Source organism: Hyperolius riggenbachi, chromosome 8 (genome assembly GCF_040937935.1).
Source record: "Hyperolius riggenbachi isolate aHypRig1 chromosome 8, aHypRig1.pri, whole genome shotgun sequence".
NCBI classification, from domain to species: Eukaryota; Metazoa; Chordata; class Amphibia; order Anura; family Hyperoliidae; genus Hyperolius; species Hyperolius riggenbachi.
The window spans coordinates 10,197,334-10,218,708 of NC_090653.1; the positions used below are offsets into that span (position 1 = coordinate 10,197,334).

Sequence of the window (21,375 nt, forward strand, 5' to 3'; positions counted from 1 at the left end):
AACGATTGCAGCAGCGATCAGAGACCACCAAAAGAATGTCCTGTTAGTGACAAGAAAAGGAGGCAAGATTCATTTGTGTGCTCAGTTGTATGGCCGTGCAGCATACTGTTACAGCTGCAGTGTGCTGAATTGTGAAAAATCTCCTGGTTACTAGGGGGGTGTAAGCCTGAGGTCCTTAAAGTGAACCTCCAGACTAAAAATCTGCTCAGCAGCGCTGAAAAGGCTTGGTGTTTCTTTAACAGTTTCACAGCATCAGAACTTTGTTTTTCTTACCCAAGCCTCAATTTTAGCTGCACAGAAGAATACTGCGCGGGCATTTTCCCCTGATGCTGTGCAAAGCATGATGGGATTTCTGATGTTGTCCTCGTTCTGCTGATTTGGTGCAATTTTTTTTTTTAATTTTGAATTTGAGATTTGAAGTCTAGCGCGCAGCTGGGAGGGGTTGTCAGCGCACAGGACAGTTGGAACTGTGTCTCATGCTCCCTGTCACCTCCTTTCAACCAAAAATATGGCTTCCTAAATGAAAAAGATGGCTGCCCTCATGAAATCACAAACATTTGCCTGATCTTTTAAAACAGGGTGGGTAAGAGATTATATTACCTATCTATTTTAACTAACAAAACCAATGTAACTTAATAGCAGTATGTTTGTTTAGGCTGAAGTTCCCCTTTTAAGTGGTTAATCCATTTCTGCGAAGCAGGGGCGTAGCAATAGGTGTTGCAGAGGTAGCTACCGCATTGGGGCCCTTGGGCCAGAGGGGCCCAGAAGGGCCCTCCCTCAACTACAGTATTAGCTCTCTATACAGTGGCTGGATGGTGTAATGGTTAAGGGCTCTGCCTCTGACACAGGAGACATGGGTTTGAATCTCGGCTCTGCCTGTTCAGTAAGCCAACACCTATTCAGTAGGAGACCTTAGGCAAGTCTCTCTAACACTGCTACTTCCTATAGGGCACGCCCTAGTGGCTGCAGCTCAGGCGCTTTGAGTCCGCCAGGAGAAAAGCGCGATATAAATGTTATTTGTCTTGTCTATTGGACCTGTGCTCATAATAACCACTTCTATAGATACTTTGAATAGTGGTAATCATTAACAAACTGTTCCCCACCCCCTTCTTGCACCACTGTAGTTGCCATTGGCAGGTTTTGGTGTGCCGTATCAATTGCTAAATTTCCGATTCCGCGGTAATTCCGCATTCCGCCATTGCCAAATACCGATTCCACTTTCCGCTACCAATTTCCGCATTCCAATGCGGAATTTCCGCCGGAAATCGCGGAAATTCTGCCCGACTTTAACATCGATTTTCTCAAAAACTGTAAGGTCTTTTTGAAAACTTTTTTTTGCATCTTGTTCAGAAGATTCTGTTTAATAAGCCCTGACAATTTGGTGTCTCTAGGACTTACGGGGGCTTTGCTATTAACCGTTAAAGTCGGTGGATTTTTCCTGTAATGTAAATGCAGAAAATAGGCAGAAGCAGATTTTCTGCATTTTACATTACAGTAAAAATCCGCCGACTTTAGCGGTTAATAGAAAATCCCCCTTAAGGCCTAGAAACACCAAATTTTCAGGGGTTATTAAACTGAATATTGTGAAGAAGAACAAGAAGAACAAAAAAAAGTTTTCAAAAAGACCTTACAGTTTTTGAGAAAATCAATGTTAAAGCCAGGCGGAATTTCCGCGATTTCCGGCGGAAATGTTCGCGATTTCCGGCGGAAATCCGCCTAACGCACTTGCATTACCGATTTCCGCATTCCGATGCGGAAATGCAATTTCCGATCGGAATTTCGGAAATTGCATTTCTGCGGAATCCGAATGAGCATCCCTAATTGCTATATATAGAGTGCTTGGGGGCCCCATTGTAAAACTTGCATCGGGGCCCACAGCTCCCTAGCTACGCCACTGCTGGGAAGGACAGTACTTCAGAATCAGCCTCACCATGGTGCTACAAGAAACACTCCATACGCACCATATAACAGGGTCAGCTGTGTAACTGCTGATAATGGTTACAGGACTGAGAGGGAGATCACCGGATATAACCACGGCCACCCCCAAGGATTATAGGACAAGAAAGACACATAATCCAGGCTCATTGCCTCAGGTGAGAACACTTGGGCCTTGATTAATTCAATGTAAGGAAGCGGCCGCTATGCACACCTTACATAGCAGCGCTCGGTACTCTGTAAGGAGCGTGCCTTCCTTAGTTACGCGTGTTGATTACATAGCAGCGCTCGGTACTCTGTAAGGAGCGTGCCTTCCTTAGTTACGCGTGTTGATTACATAGCAGCGCTCGGTACTCTGTAAGGAGCGTGCCTTCCTTAGTTACGCGTGTTGATTACATAGCAGCACTCGGTACTCTGTAAGGAACGTGCCTTCCTTAGTTACGCGTGTTGATTACATAGCAGCGCTCGGTACTCTGTAAGGAGCGTGCCTTCCTTAGTTACGCATTGATTACATAGCAACGCACGTAACTTTAAATGCGGGTGGTATTTTTGTAATCTAAAGTGAAAAAAAAAACCCACACAAGTGAATAGAACACATACAGCTGTCTGCCGCATCGGTTAACGTTTGGACCGGTCACTCAGTTAGTGCAGGTGTGTAAAACGAGTAACGCTGTTTATTGAACATTTGGGAACGGCAGTGACAGCATGCTATGCCCCAGTGGTGAACGGAGAAAGCAAAACACAAACACAGACAAATGTACTATCATAATAAATGTTAAATATCCACAGCAAATTCAGCATTTTCCCCTCGCTTTCCCTATGTGCGTCTCAATGTAAAAGCTTTATGTTAAAAGGGAGCTCTGCCTCTTGCCATGTGCATGTCGGCCACAGTAAGTGGAATTGAGTGGAAAGTCAATACAGAGACTGAAGATGAGCTGAATTGCAGAACTTGCTCTGGCCGTGAACTGGTTAAGAGATGATTCATGATAAACGAGAAACATTGTGCATGCGGCAGCCGCGTGTGACTCATCTCTCTCTATCTCTCTCTTGCAGCGGCATACCAATTATTCTTGCCATACTCAAGACAACTGTACTCCAAACAATTTAAAGAGGGTACTGTTGCCATGGGATTCAAAGGGGAATAGCTTTACCTTCCTTTCTGTTTTGGAAATTCTTAAAGGACCGCTATTGCAAAAAATGTCAAAATGTCAAAATTTAACATACATACTTTTAAGAAGTATCTTCCAGAATAAAATGCAGTATGACTAATGTTTCTGCTGTCACGGTAGGCAGTACAAATCTGACAAGCGTTCGACTGGTCCATCTCCTCATGGGGGATTTTCAGTATCTACTTTATTCTTTGTAAAAACACTCTCTGTAAAGGATCTATACAAAGATTTCGGCCAGGTTCCCTACTCTGTGGACACATGACATGGTGGGGCCCCCGAGCACTGCCACTGCTCGGGACCCCCAAACCAGCATGTAACACAATAGGGGAGTGCAGGTGAGCCCTCGAGCTGCCACCCCCAGGAACTCACCCCTACCATGCCTTCAACTTACCAAACACAAAAACAAAAACTGTTTTGGCAGCTGACAACATCCTTTCAATGCTGGCAGGTGCAGCTCAGTGGAATGTTTGTTTACTGTGAGTTCCAAAGTGAGCAGAAACAACACCGGATGTTCTGGGAGGAGCATTCTGCATAATAAACAACCTAGGCTAAGCCTCAGTAGGAGGGCGGGGCTACTTACCAATATACAACACTGTATAGATTTAGGAAATGTTTCTGATGCTGAAACCAGGATTATTGCTGTAAAAATGGATTTCTTGAATAATTTACAACATTTTACTCTTTGTCAATATGACGCCTCTTTAAGAGAGGATTGCGATGTGTTGTTTTTGCTGTGTTGTTTTTGCTGGGGTTTATATTTAGCCCTCTGTTTTTTGCTTGTGCTGGGAGTTTCGCAATGTTCTGGCATTATTACTCATGTCACTTGTTTTATATAGATTTGCTGTCAGCGCATGGATTCCTGCCAATCACAGTATCCCGGCATGCCAGCCAGAACCGGCCGCAGCGTGGCGGACTAGCACAGGTCAGGTGACTGTGCCAGGGGTCGCCAGCGGCGAGGGGAGGGGTCATTAGTATTTGCACAGTGTTTGCAACCTACACAACGCTACCTATATTACACAACAGATTGAACCCTTTTAACAACTTCTCTCTACAATTACCACAAAACCACACCAATAATATATTGAGAGAAATAAAAACATTTTACTCTCAGGCTGGGAGCACACTTGCCTTAGCAATTTCGTGGCGTTTCCAGGGGTTTGAAGCACTCGCGTTTTCTGCCCGCAATTTTCCCACAATTGTTTTAAATTTTTCAGATTGCAGTGAAACGTGTGCATTGTGCGAAGGAACAAAGCGCTGTGCAATTCAAAATTGCGGCAAAAAAAAACACAAGCAAAAACTGTGGCGTGCGATTCAGGAGTGGGACAATGATTACAGTAGCCAGTGTGGAAGTGTGTATTTTAATGTATGTGGCAAAACGCACACAATTCTAACATCCCACCTCACGATCCCAGTTCTGTCTGGTCTTACAAATAATGCTGTATACGAGGAGGGGGCTGTGTAAGCTGCTAACCGGCAAACCCTGCATCACTACAGTCAGAGAACAGGATTGTCAGGATACTCAGCTCCCAGCATGCTTTGCAGCAGATCTGACACCACTGCTATAAAGTCAGAAGGAGTGATGAGCAAAATTTTTGCATCGATGTAATTTTGTGCCAACTTTAGCAATTAATAGGAAAGGTCCACACATTATATTGCCACTAAAATTGCTACATATGTTAAGGAGAACAGTGGGTAGTTTTTGAGAAAATCGATTTTAATAATGCAAAGGAAAAATTGTTTTTATACTGTCATTTTTCCCAGTTTAACCACTTGCCGACCGCCTTAAGCCGATGGGCGGCGGCAAGGGCCCAAACGACCGCAATACGCCCATCGGCGGTGGCGGGCGCGGTTATGCGGCGATTGCGTCATTCGTGACGCGATCAGCCGGCGGCGACAGGCTCTGCCCCCTCGCGCTGTAACCCGCCGGCCGTTCGGAAGCGCCGGCGGGTTACTAGCACCCGGATCGGCGCTGAGAATATGTATAATAGGCTTTGTAATGTATACAAAGCCTATTGTACTGGCTGCCTCCTGCCCTGGTGGTCCCAGTGTCCGAGGGACCACCAGGGCAGGCTGCAGCCACCCTAGTCTGCACCCAAGCACACTGATCTCCCCTGCCCCCTGATCGCCCACAGCACCCCTCAGACCCCCCCCCCCCTGCCCACCTCCCAGACCACCGTTTACACTCAATCACCCCCCTAATCACCCATCAATCACTGATGTCACCTGTCACTATCTGTCAACGCTATTTTTTTTTTAACCCTAAACTGCCCCCTGCTCCCTCCTGATCACCCCCACCCCTCAGATTCTCCCCAGACCCCCCCCCCTGGACCCCCCTCCCCTCCTTGTGTACTGTATGCCTCTATCCCCCCTGTAATAACCCAATGATCACCTGTCAATCACCCCCTGTCACTGCCACCCATCAATCAGCCCCTAACCTGCCCCTTGCGGGCAATCTGATCACCCACCCACACCATAAGATCGCCCGCAGATCCGACGTCAGATCACCTCCCAAGTGGATTGTTTACATCTATTCTCTCCTCTAAACACCCACTAATTACCCATCATAATCACCCATCAATCACACCCTATCACCACCTGTCACTGTTACCCATCAGATTAGACCCTAATCTGCCCCTTGCGGGCACCCAATCACCCGCCCGCACGCTCAGATTACCCTCAGAACCCCCCCCCCCATTATCAATTCGCCAGTGCATTATTTACATCTGTTCTTCCCTGTAATAACCCACTGATCACCTGTCAATCACCTATCAATCACCCCCTGTCACTGCCACCCATCAATCAGCCCCTAACCTGCCCCTTGGGGGCAATCTGATCACCCACCCACACCATCAGATTGCCAGCAGACCCGCCGTCAGATCACCTCCCAAGTGCACTGTTTACATCTGTTCTCTCCTCTAAACACCCACTAATTACCCATCAATCACCCATCAATCACCCCCTGTCACCACCTGTCACTGCTACCCATCAGATTAGACCCCTATATGCCCCTAGGGCACCCAATCACCCACCCGCACTCTCAGAACGACCTCAACCCCCCCCCCCCCCCCCCCCATGTGCTGTATACCTCTATTCTCCCCTGTAATCACCTGTCAATCACCTGTCAATCACAGGTCATTCACCCGTCAATCACCACCTGTCACTGCCACTTATCAGATAAGACCCTAACCTGCCTCTTACGGGCATCTGATCACCCTCTCACACCATCAGATTGCCCCAGACCTACCCTCAGATCACCTCCAAAGTGCATTGTTTACATCTGTTCTGCCATCTAATCACCCACTGATCACCCATCAATCACCCATCAATCAGCCCCTGTCACTGCTACCCATCAGATTAGACCCCTATCTGCCCCTAGGGCACCCAATCACCCGCCCACACCCTCAGAACGCCCTCAGACCCCAGCCCTGATCACCTCACCAGTGCATTGCTTGCATCTATTTCCCCCCTCTAATCACTCTTGAGAAACCCATCAATCACCTCCTGTCACCACCTGTCACCCCCTAGCACACCTACCCATCAGATCAGGCCCTAATTTGCCCCGTGTGGGCTCCTGATCACTCGGCCAAACCCTCAGATTCCCCTTAGACCCCCTTCCGATCACCTCCCCAGTGCATTGATTGCATCTATTTTCCCCTCTAACCACCCCCTGAGACACCCATCAATCACCTCCTGTCACCCCCCTAGCACTCCTATCCATCAGATCAGGCCCAATACAACCTGTCATCTAAGAGGCCACTCTGCTTATGACCGGTTCCACAAAATTCGCCTCCTCATAGACCACCTGTCATCAAAATTTGCAGATGCTTATACCCCTGAACAGTCATTTTAAGACATTTGGTTTTTTTACAGGCCCAAAACTCACGGTTTTGGGCCTGTAAAAATGCCAGGGCAGTATAGGAACCCTACAAGTGACCCCATTTTAGAAAAAAGACACCCCAAGGTATTCTGTTAGGCGTATGACGAGTTCATAGAACATTTTATTTTTTGTCAAAAGTTAGCGGAAATTGATTTTTATTGTTTTTTTCACAAAGTGTCATTTTTCACTAACTTGTGACAAAAATAAAATCTTCTATGAACTCACCATTCACCTAACGGAATACCTTGGGGTGTCTTCTTTCTAAAATGGGGTCACTTGTGGGGTTCCTATACTGCCCTGGCATTTTAGGGGCCCTAAACCGTGAGGAGTAGACTAGAAAACGAATGCCTCAAAATGACCTGTGAATAGGACGTTGGGCCCCTTAGCGCACTTAGGCTGCAAAACAGTGTCACACATGTGGTATTGCCATACTCAGGAGAAGTAGTATAATGTGTTTTGGGGTGTATTTTTACACATACCCATGCTGGGTGGGAGAAATCTCTCTGTAAATGGACAATTGTGTGTAAAAAAAATTAAAAAATTGTCATTTACAGAGATATTTCTCCCACCCAGCATGGGTATGTGTAAAAATACACCACAAAACACATTATACTACTTCTCCTGAGTACGGCGGTACCACATGTGTGGCACTTTTTTACACCCTAAGTACGCTAAGGGGCCCAAAGCCCTATGAGTACCTTTAGGATTTCACAGGTCATTTTGCGACATTTGGTTTCAAGACTACTCCTCACAGTTTAGGGCCCCTAAAATGCCAGGGCAGTATAGGAACCCCACAAGTGACACCATTTTAGAAAGAAGACACCGAAAGGTATTCCGTTAGGAGTATGGTGAGTTCATAGAAGATTTTATTTTTTGTCACAAGTTAGCGGAAAATGACACTTTGTGAAAAACAATTAAAATCAATTTCCGCTAACTTGTGCCCTGTATTCTCCTTGACGTATGTAGCAGTTTTGGTGACAATGGCACGTATGGGGACTTTGCTATTTACTGCTAAAGTCGGCTCAAAATTCCACAAAAATGACATGAAAATTACACAAAATTACGAATGATTACACAAAATCAGTTGAATTTACAAATCGTAACCATCTATACCTATGCAGATTACTAGATAGAAGTTTGGGGGTTTGGACCAGGTACCAGTCTGCACTCAGGGGGAGGAGGGGGACCTTCTTGGATTACAACTTTATGGCCGGGTGCACGCATAACAGGGAGTGAAAGGTCGCGTTTTCTGTTGCGTGCGTTTTTTGTGCGGTTTTAGTGTGTTTGTGTTTTTTCCGCATGTGCAGTTTTCTAGTGTTCTGCATATGTTTGTAGGCATTTGCGGTTCGCATATACAAAACACCTATGCTTTTTGTATGCGTTTTCAATGCGTTTTTATATTGCGTTGTATGCAAATCACTAGGAAGACAACAGGAAGCGGAAATACATCACAAAACAATAAAAAAAAGCATATAAAAATGCATGAAAAACGCTAACAAAACGCAATACATTGCGTTACCGTTGACTTTCATTATGTGCAATTTTTTATGCGCTTTTGAATATTATGGAACAATATGGAATAAAACCAGCATGTTTAAAAAACGCACGTATACAAAACGCATATGCGTTTTTTAATGCGGCCCATAGACTTCCATTAGGGGCAAAATCGCAGCGTTTTCCGCAAAGTGTGCTGCCCGCCTATAAGATAAAAAGTCACCTAACAGTTGTGACAACAGCAGGTGTAAACTTCATATCCCTCGTTGTCTCTCTGCCTGGACTGTAATGGTCACAGTTACGGGTTTGTTTCTCTGTCGAAGTCTTCATACTCTTGTGGTCGAGAAGATGCCACTAGCTTATTTGTAAACAAAGTCCTGCGTGCCCCCCCCCCCCCTCCCCCCAGCTTCTGAGATGTTGCTCTTCTTACTCTTCAGTGTGATGTTGCGGTTTCCTTCCTTATTTGCAGGTCTTCTGCTGAAGCCACCATCCTCAGCAGCAGGAGGTTGAGTTGTTGGCAGGTCATGTGACCTGGCTTCCTGTCTGCACTTCTGCAACCTGAGCGAGAGACCCAGAGTTCCTGCTGTAAACAGATCAGACATTTCTTGGAACCACTGAGAGCCCAGCGAAGCCACCAGAGATGTTGCGAAGAAAGCCCTCAAACTGCTCCGACAAAGAACCCGGGCAGAAGAAAAAGGTAAGAGGCTATCGGCTATCGGTGGAGGACCTGATCTTGTATCATCTCTGAGATAGAGCAGCATTGCCCACCCAAGCCTTGTCTATGGGGACTCCCGGAGGTCACCGCTCTCCAGTGTTCATAACTGTCTCAGTTTCCTCTTTATATCTCCAGGGAGTTCTGAACACTCCGTGATTAAACTCTCTCCCTCTGGTCCCAGTGACAGCGCTGGCCAGGGTGACATAAGATCCATTCTTACCACAAATTGCTTTCACCATGCTCTAAAACTAAAAACCCCATGTTTTCTGTGTGAGGGTCCAGCCTGACCATGACTTTGGCCAACCGAAGCCTTCTTTGGTGGTAGCAGTAGGGTATTGTACCGTGTTAGCCATCAGTAAAAGCAAGAAGTTTTAAATCAGGATGATACCATTTATTGGCAAACTAAAAATGAATAAGAATAAGCAAGCTTTCGGCATTGCAGCCTTGCAAGACCAACGAAGGCTGTAAGGCCGAAAGCTTGCTTATTCTTATTCATTTTTAGTTAGCCAATAAATGGTATCATCCTGATTTAAAACTTCTTTGGTGGAGGCAGAGAGATGCCTCTGAGATATATGCCCTGTCTAGATTATTCTGTTTATTCCTCTCATCACCTGTGTCTGATAATGAGAATTTGGGCGCACCCGGCGCCGCCATAGGACGTAATGTGAATTACAGCTATAGTGCCGCCCAGACAGTAATTTGGGTGTCCTTAAAAGACAGAGCCCAAATTACTGTAAAAACAGCATAATTCTACCGCCAGCAATAACTGGCAGCTGAATTTTCACCTTACCCCAGAGTACACAGGGACCTGGAGGGGGAATAGTGATTAACACCGCCGGGACTTCTGCAGGAGCAGGGTGAGCTGTTTTTCGGCTTTAACCTGCGCCCAAATTTCTCGGCGCCTTATTGTATGTATACCATATGTCTGATAAATCATGAATTGTTAACGTGCCATTAAATTGTGAATAGAGCTTTGTAAACAGGCCAACAGATCCACCTGAGCTCCAGCTACAGACATAAATTGGGTATGTTGAGTGTCAAATGAGCAAAAAGGGTATTTAGGCCGGATTCGCAGGGGTCAGTTGCATAACTCGTTATAATGTGTGTGAACTGCTATGGAGACTTGATGTAGATTTTAACACAATGCCTGCATGCAGCAAGATCCGTTACAGTGCAGTACTGTGAACAGGCCCATGGAATTGTATGGGCAGTGAGTTAGAATAACATGATCAGTTACAGCACAGTACTGTGAACAGGCCCATGGAATTGTATGGGCAGTGAGTTGACATGCAGAATTATTCTGCAACGCAACTGAGCGCTGTGAACTAGCCCAAAGATCTATTTTCTTAACAATTCTTTATTTACTTTATGTGAGGGAAGGCAGAAGAGGTAAAAACTGGAAAACTGTCCACTGTTTATCACTGAGTAGTATATCAGGCCTTTATAAATAATGAATGATAATAACAGTAAAAAAAATACACGGCCTCTGGCCTCCACCTGTCCCAAAAGGAAATGATACAAATTTCTGTTTAATGTTATTTAAAGCGGATCTGAGATGAAAAACTAACTGTAACTTGTTGTCTATATATCTTATCTAAAGTTTAGATGGTTTACACAGCATATCTAGCTGCAAACAGCTTTAAAAACTTATGAGTATTTATTCCTGTGATACAATGAGTGCAGCCATGTTCTGTTTGTCACATTGTCACAGGCTGAGGGCTGGAGATGCTATCAGCTTGCCTGTGTGTAAATTCAGTCCCCTCTCCTCCTCCCTCCTCCCCTCTGCCTCTGAAATCTCTGGCTAGTAACCTCCTCCTCCTCCTGCCCAGACTGAGCTCCCATAAGCCCTTGCTACAGTGCCAAGGCACAAAAGGAGCTGTGGGCGTGGCTTGTTTAGTTTATAGGGAATTAGAGTATTAAAACAAAACAAAAAAAGTATTTGGCTTGAGGAATGCCCTATAAACTATATGGAAAGAACACAACTGTGCAATGAGTAAAAATTTATCTCGGATCCACTTTAACTTTATTCCAGAGACTATTAAAGTTATCTCTTGTCCTTTTAGTTGTTAATAGTCCGTGGCAGGGACTTCCTGATTTTATTGTTGTCGTACCACCCTCATTTCTCCTCCCCCAACCTCATTTCCTGTCCCAGGAACACGACAGGATATCAAATGCCCTCTATGGGAACTCTTCTTCCAACCTTTCACAACCATAACATTTGGGAATGTCCCCAAATCCTGTCTTGGTGACCACCTGTTGCAAGAACAGGAATCTGAGAAAATATTACACAACAGGGGACACAGACGGCAATAGAACCTTCATAGAGATTGTTGCTCCTTCTTTGTCTTTACCAAAGCAAAGAAAATATATATATTTTTTTACATAAATGCGTAAGGCTCTATTCACACCTGTGTGTTCAAAACACCGGCAATTTCATGCGGAAAAATCACTGAACAGTGCAGCGATTTTGGCGCGATCGCGTTTTGCGCTTTTGTAGCACTAAAATGTGATCGCCTGGAAATCGCCTGAAAATGGTGCAGGCTATGCGTTTGCATTTGGCGTTTTTGCCCGTTTTTGGGGCGATTTGCGGTGATTAGCTGCGTCCATGGGAGGGATTTTTTTATTTAAATTTGCATTAGCCTTTGTAGCCAGCACTAGGCTAGCTACCATTGTCCCCCAAGTCCCCCTGCACCCTTCTGATCCCCCCAATAGCCGCCGCTATACGTTACCTAGCTGCAATCCTGCGAAAGCCGCAGCCTCCCCAATGAGCTTCAGTCGTCGCTAACTCGCCATGGCGACGATCTGAGATGACGTCTGACGTCAGAGCTGCTTGGAGAGGCCGTGAACCAGGGGGGGGGGGGGGGGGGTTGGTGTACGTATAACGGTGGCGATCGGTGGCAATCAAAAAAGGAGGGACTTGGGGGACAATGGTAGCTAGCGAAGTGCTAGCTCCAAAGGCTAAAGCAAATTTAATTCAAAAAATCCCTCCCGGGGCAGAGAAATCCTCTGGGGCGGCTACCCCGATTGTAGGTCGGGGTTACCGCCAGGAGGGTTAAAATGACGTTGTTCACACACATTGACATTTGAAACGATTGTGTCATTTGAAAACTACAAGTGAAAGTGACATTCCACAGGACATGCGCGAACGCTCTGGAACAATGATTTGATCACCATGTAGACGCCGGGCGATTGCATGATATCTGCCCAATAGTCATCTCTCATTTAGTCCACAAGTTGAATGGAGCAGAATACACGATATCGATCGTTTAGCTGCATTTTTACGATTGCCATCCGAAATGGAAAAAATCTGTCTTTTGTCGACTGCTTTAAATGATTTTTATCTAGCTTGTGTACAAGGCTTTAGAGATAAGAGGATAAAATGCACAGGGAGACTTGTGAACAAATGAACATTTTATTGAAAAAGGGAACAGCAGAGCACAGAGAGCAGCATGACAAAACAGGAAGGACAAAGGCAATGGGTAAACAATAATAAGAAAAAACACCCATCAATTCTTTTTTCATAGAATGCAACAGAAGTTTTGTACTGCAGTTCAATAAATGTTATTCAATGTTGCATTTGCATTTGCGATGGAAAAAGCCATGGCCCTGTGGAGTAGGGCTGGTGGGGTAGCAAGGTAGTGCTAGCAGGCAGGTATGAAGAGCCTTGGCCCTGGGTGTAGGGCTGGTGGGGTAGTGAGGCAGTGGGACCAGGCAGGCAGGTATGAAGAGCCATGGCCCTGGGTGTAGGGCTGGTGGGGTAGTGAAGCATTGTAACCAGGCAGGTATGGCCCTGTGTGTAGGGCTGGTGAGGTTGTGTGGCAGTGTAGCTAGGAAGGACCATGGCCCTTGGTGTAGGGCTGGTGGGGTAGTGAGGCAATGTGACCAGGCAGGTATGAAGAGCCATGGCCCTGAGTGTAGGGCTGGTGGGGTAGTGAGGCAATGTGACCAGGCAGGTATGAAGAGCCATGGCCCTGAGTGTAGGGCTGGTGGGGTAGCAAGGTAGTGCTAGCAGGCAGGTATGAAGGACCGTGGCCCTGGGTGTTGGGGTGGCGGAGTAGTGAAGCAGTGTAACCAGGCTGGTATGATGGATCATGGCCCTGTGTGTAGGGCTGGTGAGGTTGTGTGGCAGTGTAGCTAGGAAGGACTATGGCCTGGGTGTAGGGCTGGTGGGGCTGTGAGGCAGTGTAACCAAGTAGTTATGAAGAGGCCCATGCCTGGGCGTAGGGCTGGTGGAGTAGTGAGGCAGTGTTAGCAGGCAGGTATGAAGGACCGTGGCCCTGAGTGTAGGGCTCGTGGGGCTGTGAGGCAGTGTAACCAGGCAGGTATGAAGGACCATGGCCCTGAGTGTAGGGCTGGTGGTGTAGTGAGGCAGTGTAACCAGGCAAATATGAAGGACCATGGCCCTGGGTGTAGGGCTGGTGGTGTAGTGAGGCAGTGTAACCAGGCAGGTATGAAGGGCCATGGCCCTTGGTGTAGGGCTTGTGGGGCTGTGAGGCAGTGTAACCAGGCAGGTATGAAGGACCATGGCCCTGAGTGTAGGGCTGGTGGTGTAGTGAGGCAGTGTAACCAGGCAAATATGAAGGACCATGGCCCTGGGTGTAGGGCTGGTGGTGTAGTGAGGCAGTGTAACCAGGCAGGTATGAAGGGCCATGGCCCTGGGTGTAGGGCTGGTGGGGTAGTAAGGCAGTGTAACCAGGCAGGTATGAAGGACCATGGCCCTGGGTGTAGGGCTGGTGGGGTGGTGAAGCAGTGTAACCAGGCAGGTATGATGGATCATGGCCCAGTGTGTAGGGCTGGTGGTGTAGTAAGGCAGTGTAACCAGGCAGGTATGAAGGATCATGGCCCTGAGTGTAGGGCTGGTGGGGTGGTGAAGCAGTGTAACCAGGAAGGTATGAAGGACCGTGGCCCTGGGTGTAGGGCTTGTGGGGCTGTGAGGCAGTGTAACCAGGCAGGTATGAAGAGCCATGGCCCTGGGTGTAGGGCTGGTGGGGTAGTAAGGCAATGTGACCAGGCAGGTATGAAGGATCATGGCCCTGAGTGTAGGGCTGGTGGGGTGGTGAAGCAGTGTAACCAGGCAGGTATGAAGGGCCATGGCCCTGGGTGTAGGGCTGGTGGTGTAGTAAGGCAGTGTAACCAGGCAGGTATGAAGGATCATGGCCCTGAGTGTAGGGCTGGTGGGGTGGTGAAGCAGTGTAACCAGGAAGGTATGAAGGGCCATGGCCCTTGGTGTAGGGCTTGTGGGGCTGTGAGGCAGTGTAACCAGGCAGGTATGAAGGATCATGGCCCTGAGTGTAGGGCTGGTGGGGTGGTGAAGCAGTGTAACCAGGAAGGTATGAAGGGCCATGGCCCTGGGTGTAGGGCTGGTGGAGTAGTGCAGCAGTGTAACCAGGAAGGTATGAAGGGCCATGGCCCTTGGTGTAGGGCTTGTGGGGCTGTGAGGCAGTGTAACCAGGCAGGTATGAAGGATCATGGCCCTGAGTGTAGGGCTGGTGGGGTGGTGAAGCAGTGTAACCAGGCAGGTATGAAGGATCATGGCCCTGAGTGTAGGGCTGGTGGGGTGGTTAAGCAGTGTAACCAGGAAGGTATGAAGGATCATGGCCCTGGGTGTAGGGCTGATGGGGTGGTGAGGCAGTGTAACTAGGAAGGTATGAAGGGCTATGGCCCTGAGTGTAGGGCTGGTGGGGTGGTGAAGCAGTGTAACCAGGAAGGTATGAAGGGCCATGGCCCTGGGTGTAGGGCTGATTGAGTACTATGTCTCCCTCCAGGATGCTGAGACTTGTACCTCTGGGCTGGAGTCTCATGTCCTCTCCCCAGAAGTGTCTAGACTAGAGACATTTACATTTTACACAGCTGCAGAACATTTTATTTCCAGTTTCTCAAAAAACCATAATGCAAATCTTCTCTTTCCCCCATCGGAGTTTGCTGGCTTAGTCAGAGTTTGACAGTATTTGGTGGTACTTCCTCTGTAGCTGTCAGCTGAGAGCGTGTTTCCTGTCAGAGGCCTGCATTTGAGCAGGATGCAAGGTGCGGGGGTGAAGCACCCAATCGCTAAACCGTATCGACACGCAGAGAATGAGAGGCCTCAGCATCCTGACCAGAAATGAGACAAGAAACAGCACAAATTGGCTGATTAACCTGCAAGCAAGGCTAGACTTCTGTGTTACAGTAGAGGCATCAACACACACAAAGTGTAACTGCAGTAACTCTAAATACATTCCTCCCCATCCTTAACAATGTACATTCTCCTTTATTGAATACACGTGTTACTATGTAGATGACTGATAGTGACATGTACTGTATTTGCGTCTTTATTATTTACTGACGGTTTTATATTATTTGTTTTCCCTTTAGTTGTCGCTTCAGCGCTCAAACAGCTTCAAGGATTTTGGGAAATCAAAGCCAAGCTCACCCAACTGCAACAAGGAGTTCAACCTGGACAGTGAGGTGAGGCCGTGATCCAGAGAACCGGACATTTGTTGGGGTTCTCTAACCAAGCGATTGTCTGTCCTCAATCCCTGTCATTCCTCATGCCTTGCCGTCATTTTCCCTCCCCTCCAGGCCAACGTCAACCCTTCATGATGCCCAACTTCAACTTCTCAAAAGGTTCACACTGGGAAAGGGGCGTACCTGGGGGGGGGGGGGGGGGGGTTTGACACCCGGTGCTGAATATTTACACCCACCCCCTATCTTTTTTTTATTTTTAAAGGGCGTAGGGTGGTCTGCTAGTGTAACCCCCGTTTGACATCACTGGTGGTATCCCCCATCCCCATATAGCTTGCCTGGCGGTCTAGTGATACCCCACAGGAAGGGGAGCCTACATCATTCTTCCCACACTCTCCATGGGCCCCCCACCTGTGTCCCCCTGCAGAGTAGGGCGCAGTGGGGAGACTTGTAAATTAATCTCTCCTGATCCCCAGGCATCCATGTTTCTCGGCAACCGGCCCCCTCACTACATCTCCTGATTCCCCACTGCTAAGCCTTGACTCGATCGCTTCTCCCCAGGTGTCACCTCTTCCATGGTGACACCCGCTGTGACACCCGACACCCCACTTAGGATGCCATTTCTTGGGGGCATTGTGTAAAAACAGAAAGGCAAAGAAAAAGGGCAGGCTTGACTTCATTTGCCATTAATAAGCAGTCCATATAAATGTATTCATTGCAAAAATAGTGTACATTCAGTATCATGGCAGACAGGGGGTGTCGGTAGTGCATGGCCTGACAAGTTCGCAGATCACTGCTCTAGGAGAATGTTTCCGTGGAAGGCCTCAGACCTACTACTTGGGGGCCCAAAAATTGTTATTATTTTTATGTATATCCTTTCCTGTTGGAAGGTATCAGTACTCATCCATTTTTAAGAATCCTCAAAGTTCAAAATAAAAAATATCCAGTTAATATTATATATGGGCTGTAAATTTACAGTATAATATTAACTGTATATAACATTTCACAAACTATCTTGAGCCCTTTTAAGGCCTTCAACCCACTACAAAGCTCTGTCGCAATCGCTAGTTATTTGTGGTAGCGTTTTACAAGCGATGTTGGGAGCGATTTCTCTGCTCCTATACAATTCATGAGAATGCAAAATGCTGCATGTTCTGCAATCGCTCCTGTGGAATCAGTCCCATCCATTTACATTGGCAGAGCGTTTAGGGAAATTAATACTACAGATTAAAAGCGCTCCCTAAACGCTAAAAAACAAACGCTCTCGTGAGTTCCAGGCCTAAGGAGGGATATGTTCCCACATTTTGAGAGAGCAGAAGTCTGTAGCATGTGTAAGGCTGGGTACACACATTGACCTGCGGGCAATCTCCTGGGCGATCGATTCTGCGATTTTTGAAATGTCATTTGAAAGGTAGAACATGCTGTGTTCGGGTACACGGGTTTCCTGCGAATTAATCTTTGCTCTCCGGTTGTATATGCACCATGCACACAGCTTATGCTGGTGTATGCGCATGGTGCACATGGACACATAACATTAGCTCCCTTGTGCGATTGGTAAGATGCACTGTCTGTCCCAGGAGAGGACGTCAGGATGTGTGCTCCTAATCCATTGATAGGTTTGATGCAATGAATGTTTGCATGTCTGCACTATGCATGTTACAGGGCCAGAGTTAGGACACCTACGTTTACCTGGGTACTTCTGCGCAGTATAGGTGACTAAGCATAAGAATGCATTCTTCTGTGAACTAGAACCCCGGCTTTTAACTTAGCTGTAGGGATAACAGTGGTGCTTGGATGAGTGAATCTGTGAATGCATTTGTTTGAACATTTGCATGCGAGAGTGCGAAGGGTTAATAGATTTTTGACCTCAAGTGTAGTCCTCTGTATCGGAGAGTAGTGGGGGCGTCTTGACACCCTAAAGAAAAATTACAGGGATCAAAACGGGAGGCTCCCTATTCTGCAAGGCTTTTTTTCAATTGGCACTTTTGTTGTCCTGAGGAAGCGGGCTTAGACCCACGAAACACGTTGCCTGTTCAAAATAAAAACTTTTTGTTTACACAAAAGTTTTTGTCACTGAGGAAAGCCACCACAACATTTTTTTCCATTTTATTCTGTTTTTAAATGGATTTCTACATGCACCAGGGCACCTCTTTCCCCATATTGTCCCTGTATGGGAGGAAGGGACGGCTTGTAGTTGGGCCCCCCACAGCTCTGGGCCCCCTGCGATCGCAGGTGCTACTCCCCTCTAGTTACGCCCTGAGGCTGAGATAAAGCAGCAGAGGCTGGCATTGTCTGATGGGTCGTACGAATGGCAACAGGGGGTGTGGGGGGGGGGGGCAGATGTCTCAGCAGTGATCTCAGGTGTTGTGACAATCAGTTACATTTTATTCTTATACTAGTGGAGGGAAAGTTGTATTCTTGAAATGACAGAGATGCGTCACAAATGGCTGCTTCTCTATTGCCACAAGCGTTCATCAGATGAGCCCATGGCCTTCACTTCCTCTTTATTCTATAGTTTGTTTTCCTGCCGCACTGTCAGATGACATCGCTGGATTTTCAGCACACACAGGGTTTATTTTAGGGACATTTTATGAGTTTTCATGAGTTAAAATTAAACTTTTGCTCAAACGTCTTTAAATTTATTTGTGCGAAGTTGCTTTAAGATATATTATAATATAGTATAACATCGGCTCCTGCTTTCACCCAACTCCTCCCTCTGTCACGTGATGATGGGATGAGGGGGAGGAGTCTGGACAGCTTTTTCTCCAATAGGATTGTAGTGCCATCTCAACAGGAAATAGAACTGCCAGTATAGAGGATTCAGGTAATGAGATATTATAAATCTATTTATGGCACAATGGGATCTCAATGAGGCTTCCCCCATCCTCTTTGCCCTGCGGGATCCAGTGCTGACAGCCCCCGAACACCGGAAAGGTAAATATTTACTTACCGCGATCCTGTGCAGGCACAAGAGCGGCTTTCTGATCGGGCTCAGCCGGAAATAGGCGATCCCTGACCGGGTCTGCCCTACTGCACAGGCGGCTCCCTTGCGGGAGGTAATCTGGCTACCTATACTGGGGGCCCCTCTGGCTTCCCATGCTGCAGGTACCTCTATTTATTTTTAATGTGTCTACATGTACTGGGGGTGACCTAATACTGGCGGGTATCTATCTTCCTATACTGGGGGGCAGAGGAGTAGCTATGGGGGGCAAGGGGGAGACAGATGTCCCCGGGCGCAGCACTGTGAGGGCGCTCAGCACGGCCGTTACACCCCCACATGCATGAGAGGTGACTCGCTGGCTGCCCGAACTGCCCCTGCTTCTCCCCCTTCCTCTGCAGAGGAGCGCAGAAGCGTTAGCAGCAGAAAAAGCTTATTTAAGGGAGGGCACATCTGGCTACCTAAACAGGGGGAAGAGGGGGCACATCTGGCTTTCTGAAAGGGTAAGGGGGCACATATGGCTATTTTAATAACATCTGACCTCACCTATGACTACAACCACATTCTGATGTGTGGCCACACCCATTTTGCCCGAGGGGGAAACAAAAACTGTCTTTGTTCCCTAGGCACTGAAAACCCTAGCTACACCTCTGCTGGGGGCTACCTGGGGCACAAAGGTACACTTATAAAAAGTATTTTTGAGGGGGCCCAATCAAAATTTAGCTATAGGGCCCCCTGGTTTCTAGCTAGGCCCCTGGATTGCGCCCATAACGCACATGTGGCAATTTCCTTCTGTGTTTACAGGATATGCAGTGCAACGTCCCCGTGTGAAAGTAACCTCTGTGAATCAAATAAAATAAGACTTTCTATCCGGCTGCCATATTTCACGCTCCGTCATTCCTCTCAGCTTCCTCCTCTCAGCTCTGAGAAGTTGCACAAGTCCGTATTTCACAAACTGCCAGACAGAGTGACAAAATGAAAAGTTTCTCCATTCTTCCAGAGAGAAAACTGAACTTCCCACCTACATGCAGCAGACGTTCCCGCGACCCCCTGGTGGCGAGATATCAGAGTCGCGATACAGGGCTGGGTCGGGGCTGTCAGAGCAGGTGGCGGATGTGGTCGCGGCAGAACAGGAAACACAGATTAGCACTTTTCAGCGCGTACGTACAAAAAGGGCGCCCGGACAAAAAGGGCGCGGGGTGTAAACTCTAAATAATAATTAATCATTAATAGGGTTCATAAAAATAGTGTGCTATATTTCGTTTACAAATAATGTTTAACAAAATTATAATTCATTAAATAATGTTTATGAAATCGGAAATTGTGAAAACGTTAATCTTCCCTGTTTCTAAAGTTAAACTTATAATTACGTTTATTAAAAAAACAATATATGCTTAATTGTTATAATTCTATATTATTGTGAATAACCTTCATTTACGGTTTGTTCTTATAATAAAATCTGAAAATATTCTTTATAACGATGATATAAATATAACTACGTTCGTAATAAGTGTTGTAAAACATTAGTAATTATTACTAAAATTTTACTAAAACTATACCTAAGCCTACTCTTACACAGAACCCTCCCTGTACCTATCCCTAACCCCTAGACCCCCCTGTTGGTGCCTAAACCTAAGACCCCCCTGTTGGTGCCTAAACCTAAGACCCCCCCTGTTGGTGCCTAAGTAACCCTCCCTGTACCTACCCCTAACCCCTAGACCCCCCTGTTGGTGCCTAAACCTAAGACCCCCCTGTTGGTGCCTAAACCTAAGACCCCCCTGTTGGTGCCTAAACCTAAGACCCCCCTGTTTGTGCCTAAACCTAAGACCCCCCTGTTGGTGCCTAAACCTAAGACCCCTCTGTTGGTGCCTAAACCTAAGACCCCCCTGTTGGTGCCTAAACCTTAGACCCCCCTGTTGGTGCCTAAACCTTAGACCCCTCCTGTTGGTGCCTAAACCTAAGACCCCCCTGTTGGTGCCTAAACCTAAGACCCCCCTGGTGGTGCCTAAACCTAAGACCCCCCTTTATTATGTGGATAATAATGTTTTACTAATTGCGGATGCAAAAAATATTTTGCAATTTACGTTACGTACTGATCGCTTTATTTTGTGAATAATGATGTTATACAAACAGTAAGGGATAAAACTTTAAATAATGTTTTAATTAGTTAAATAAGATTAATATGTTTAGTATTTTTATAAACGTTATTCGGCACGGGTGTATTTTATAAACGTAAATCACCACAAGCACACTTATAAATCATTAAAAATCTCCGGGCGCCGTTTGTAAACGTTATTTATGTCCTGCGCCCTTTTTTTCTGCTCGGCGCCCATTAAACGTTATTTATTATGAGAGTGAATGGCGGCGCCCTTTTTGTCCACTAGCGGCCTGCGCCCTTTTTTCCCGCTTCGCTTTTCAGCTGCTGTCTTTGCAAGCAGCATCCTTAAAGGACCACTATTGTGAAAGATTTAAAAATGTAAAATGCAAGTAAACACAGGCAAATAAGACGTATGCTTCTAATTAGCTATAAATACATTTCTCCCATGTTGTCACTTACAGTAGGTAGTAGGAATCAGAACTGACAGATTTTTGACTAGTCCATTTCTTCATGGGGGATTCACAGAATTTCATTTATTCTTTACAAAAGCACTCCCTTGAAAAGATCTATACAAAGATGCAGGTCGTCCCCCTACCTGTGTGCACACTATTCTGCATTGTCTCTGCTCAGCACAGAGGGTCAGTTAGATCCTGATTCCAACATGTGCAAATATACTGCAAACTGCACATGACTATTTTACTGACCAAA

The 21,375-nt window shown here is 46.7% G+C and overlaps 1 protein-coding gene across 1 annotated transcript in view; it reads left to right on the forward strand.

Annotated features, from left to right (window-relative positions):
• The first annotated feature begins 2,044 nt into the window (after positions 1-2,044).
• Positions 2,045-21,375, forward strand: part of SASH3 (SAM and SH3 domain containing 3) — a 45,329-nt gene continuing 25,998 nt past the window's right edge. The window contains exons 1-3 of the mRNA XM_068249248.1: positions 2,045-2,093; positions 8,945-9,172; positions 15,542-15,634. Of these exons, the coding sequence (XP_068105349.1) occupies positions 9,116-9,172; positions 15,542-15,634 (150 nt within the window). The 5' untranslated portion in view covers positions 2,045-2,093; positions 8,945-9,115. The remainder of the gene's footprint in view (positions 2,094-8,944; positions 9,173-15,541; positions 15,635-21,375) is intronic.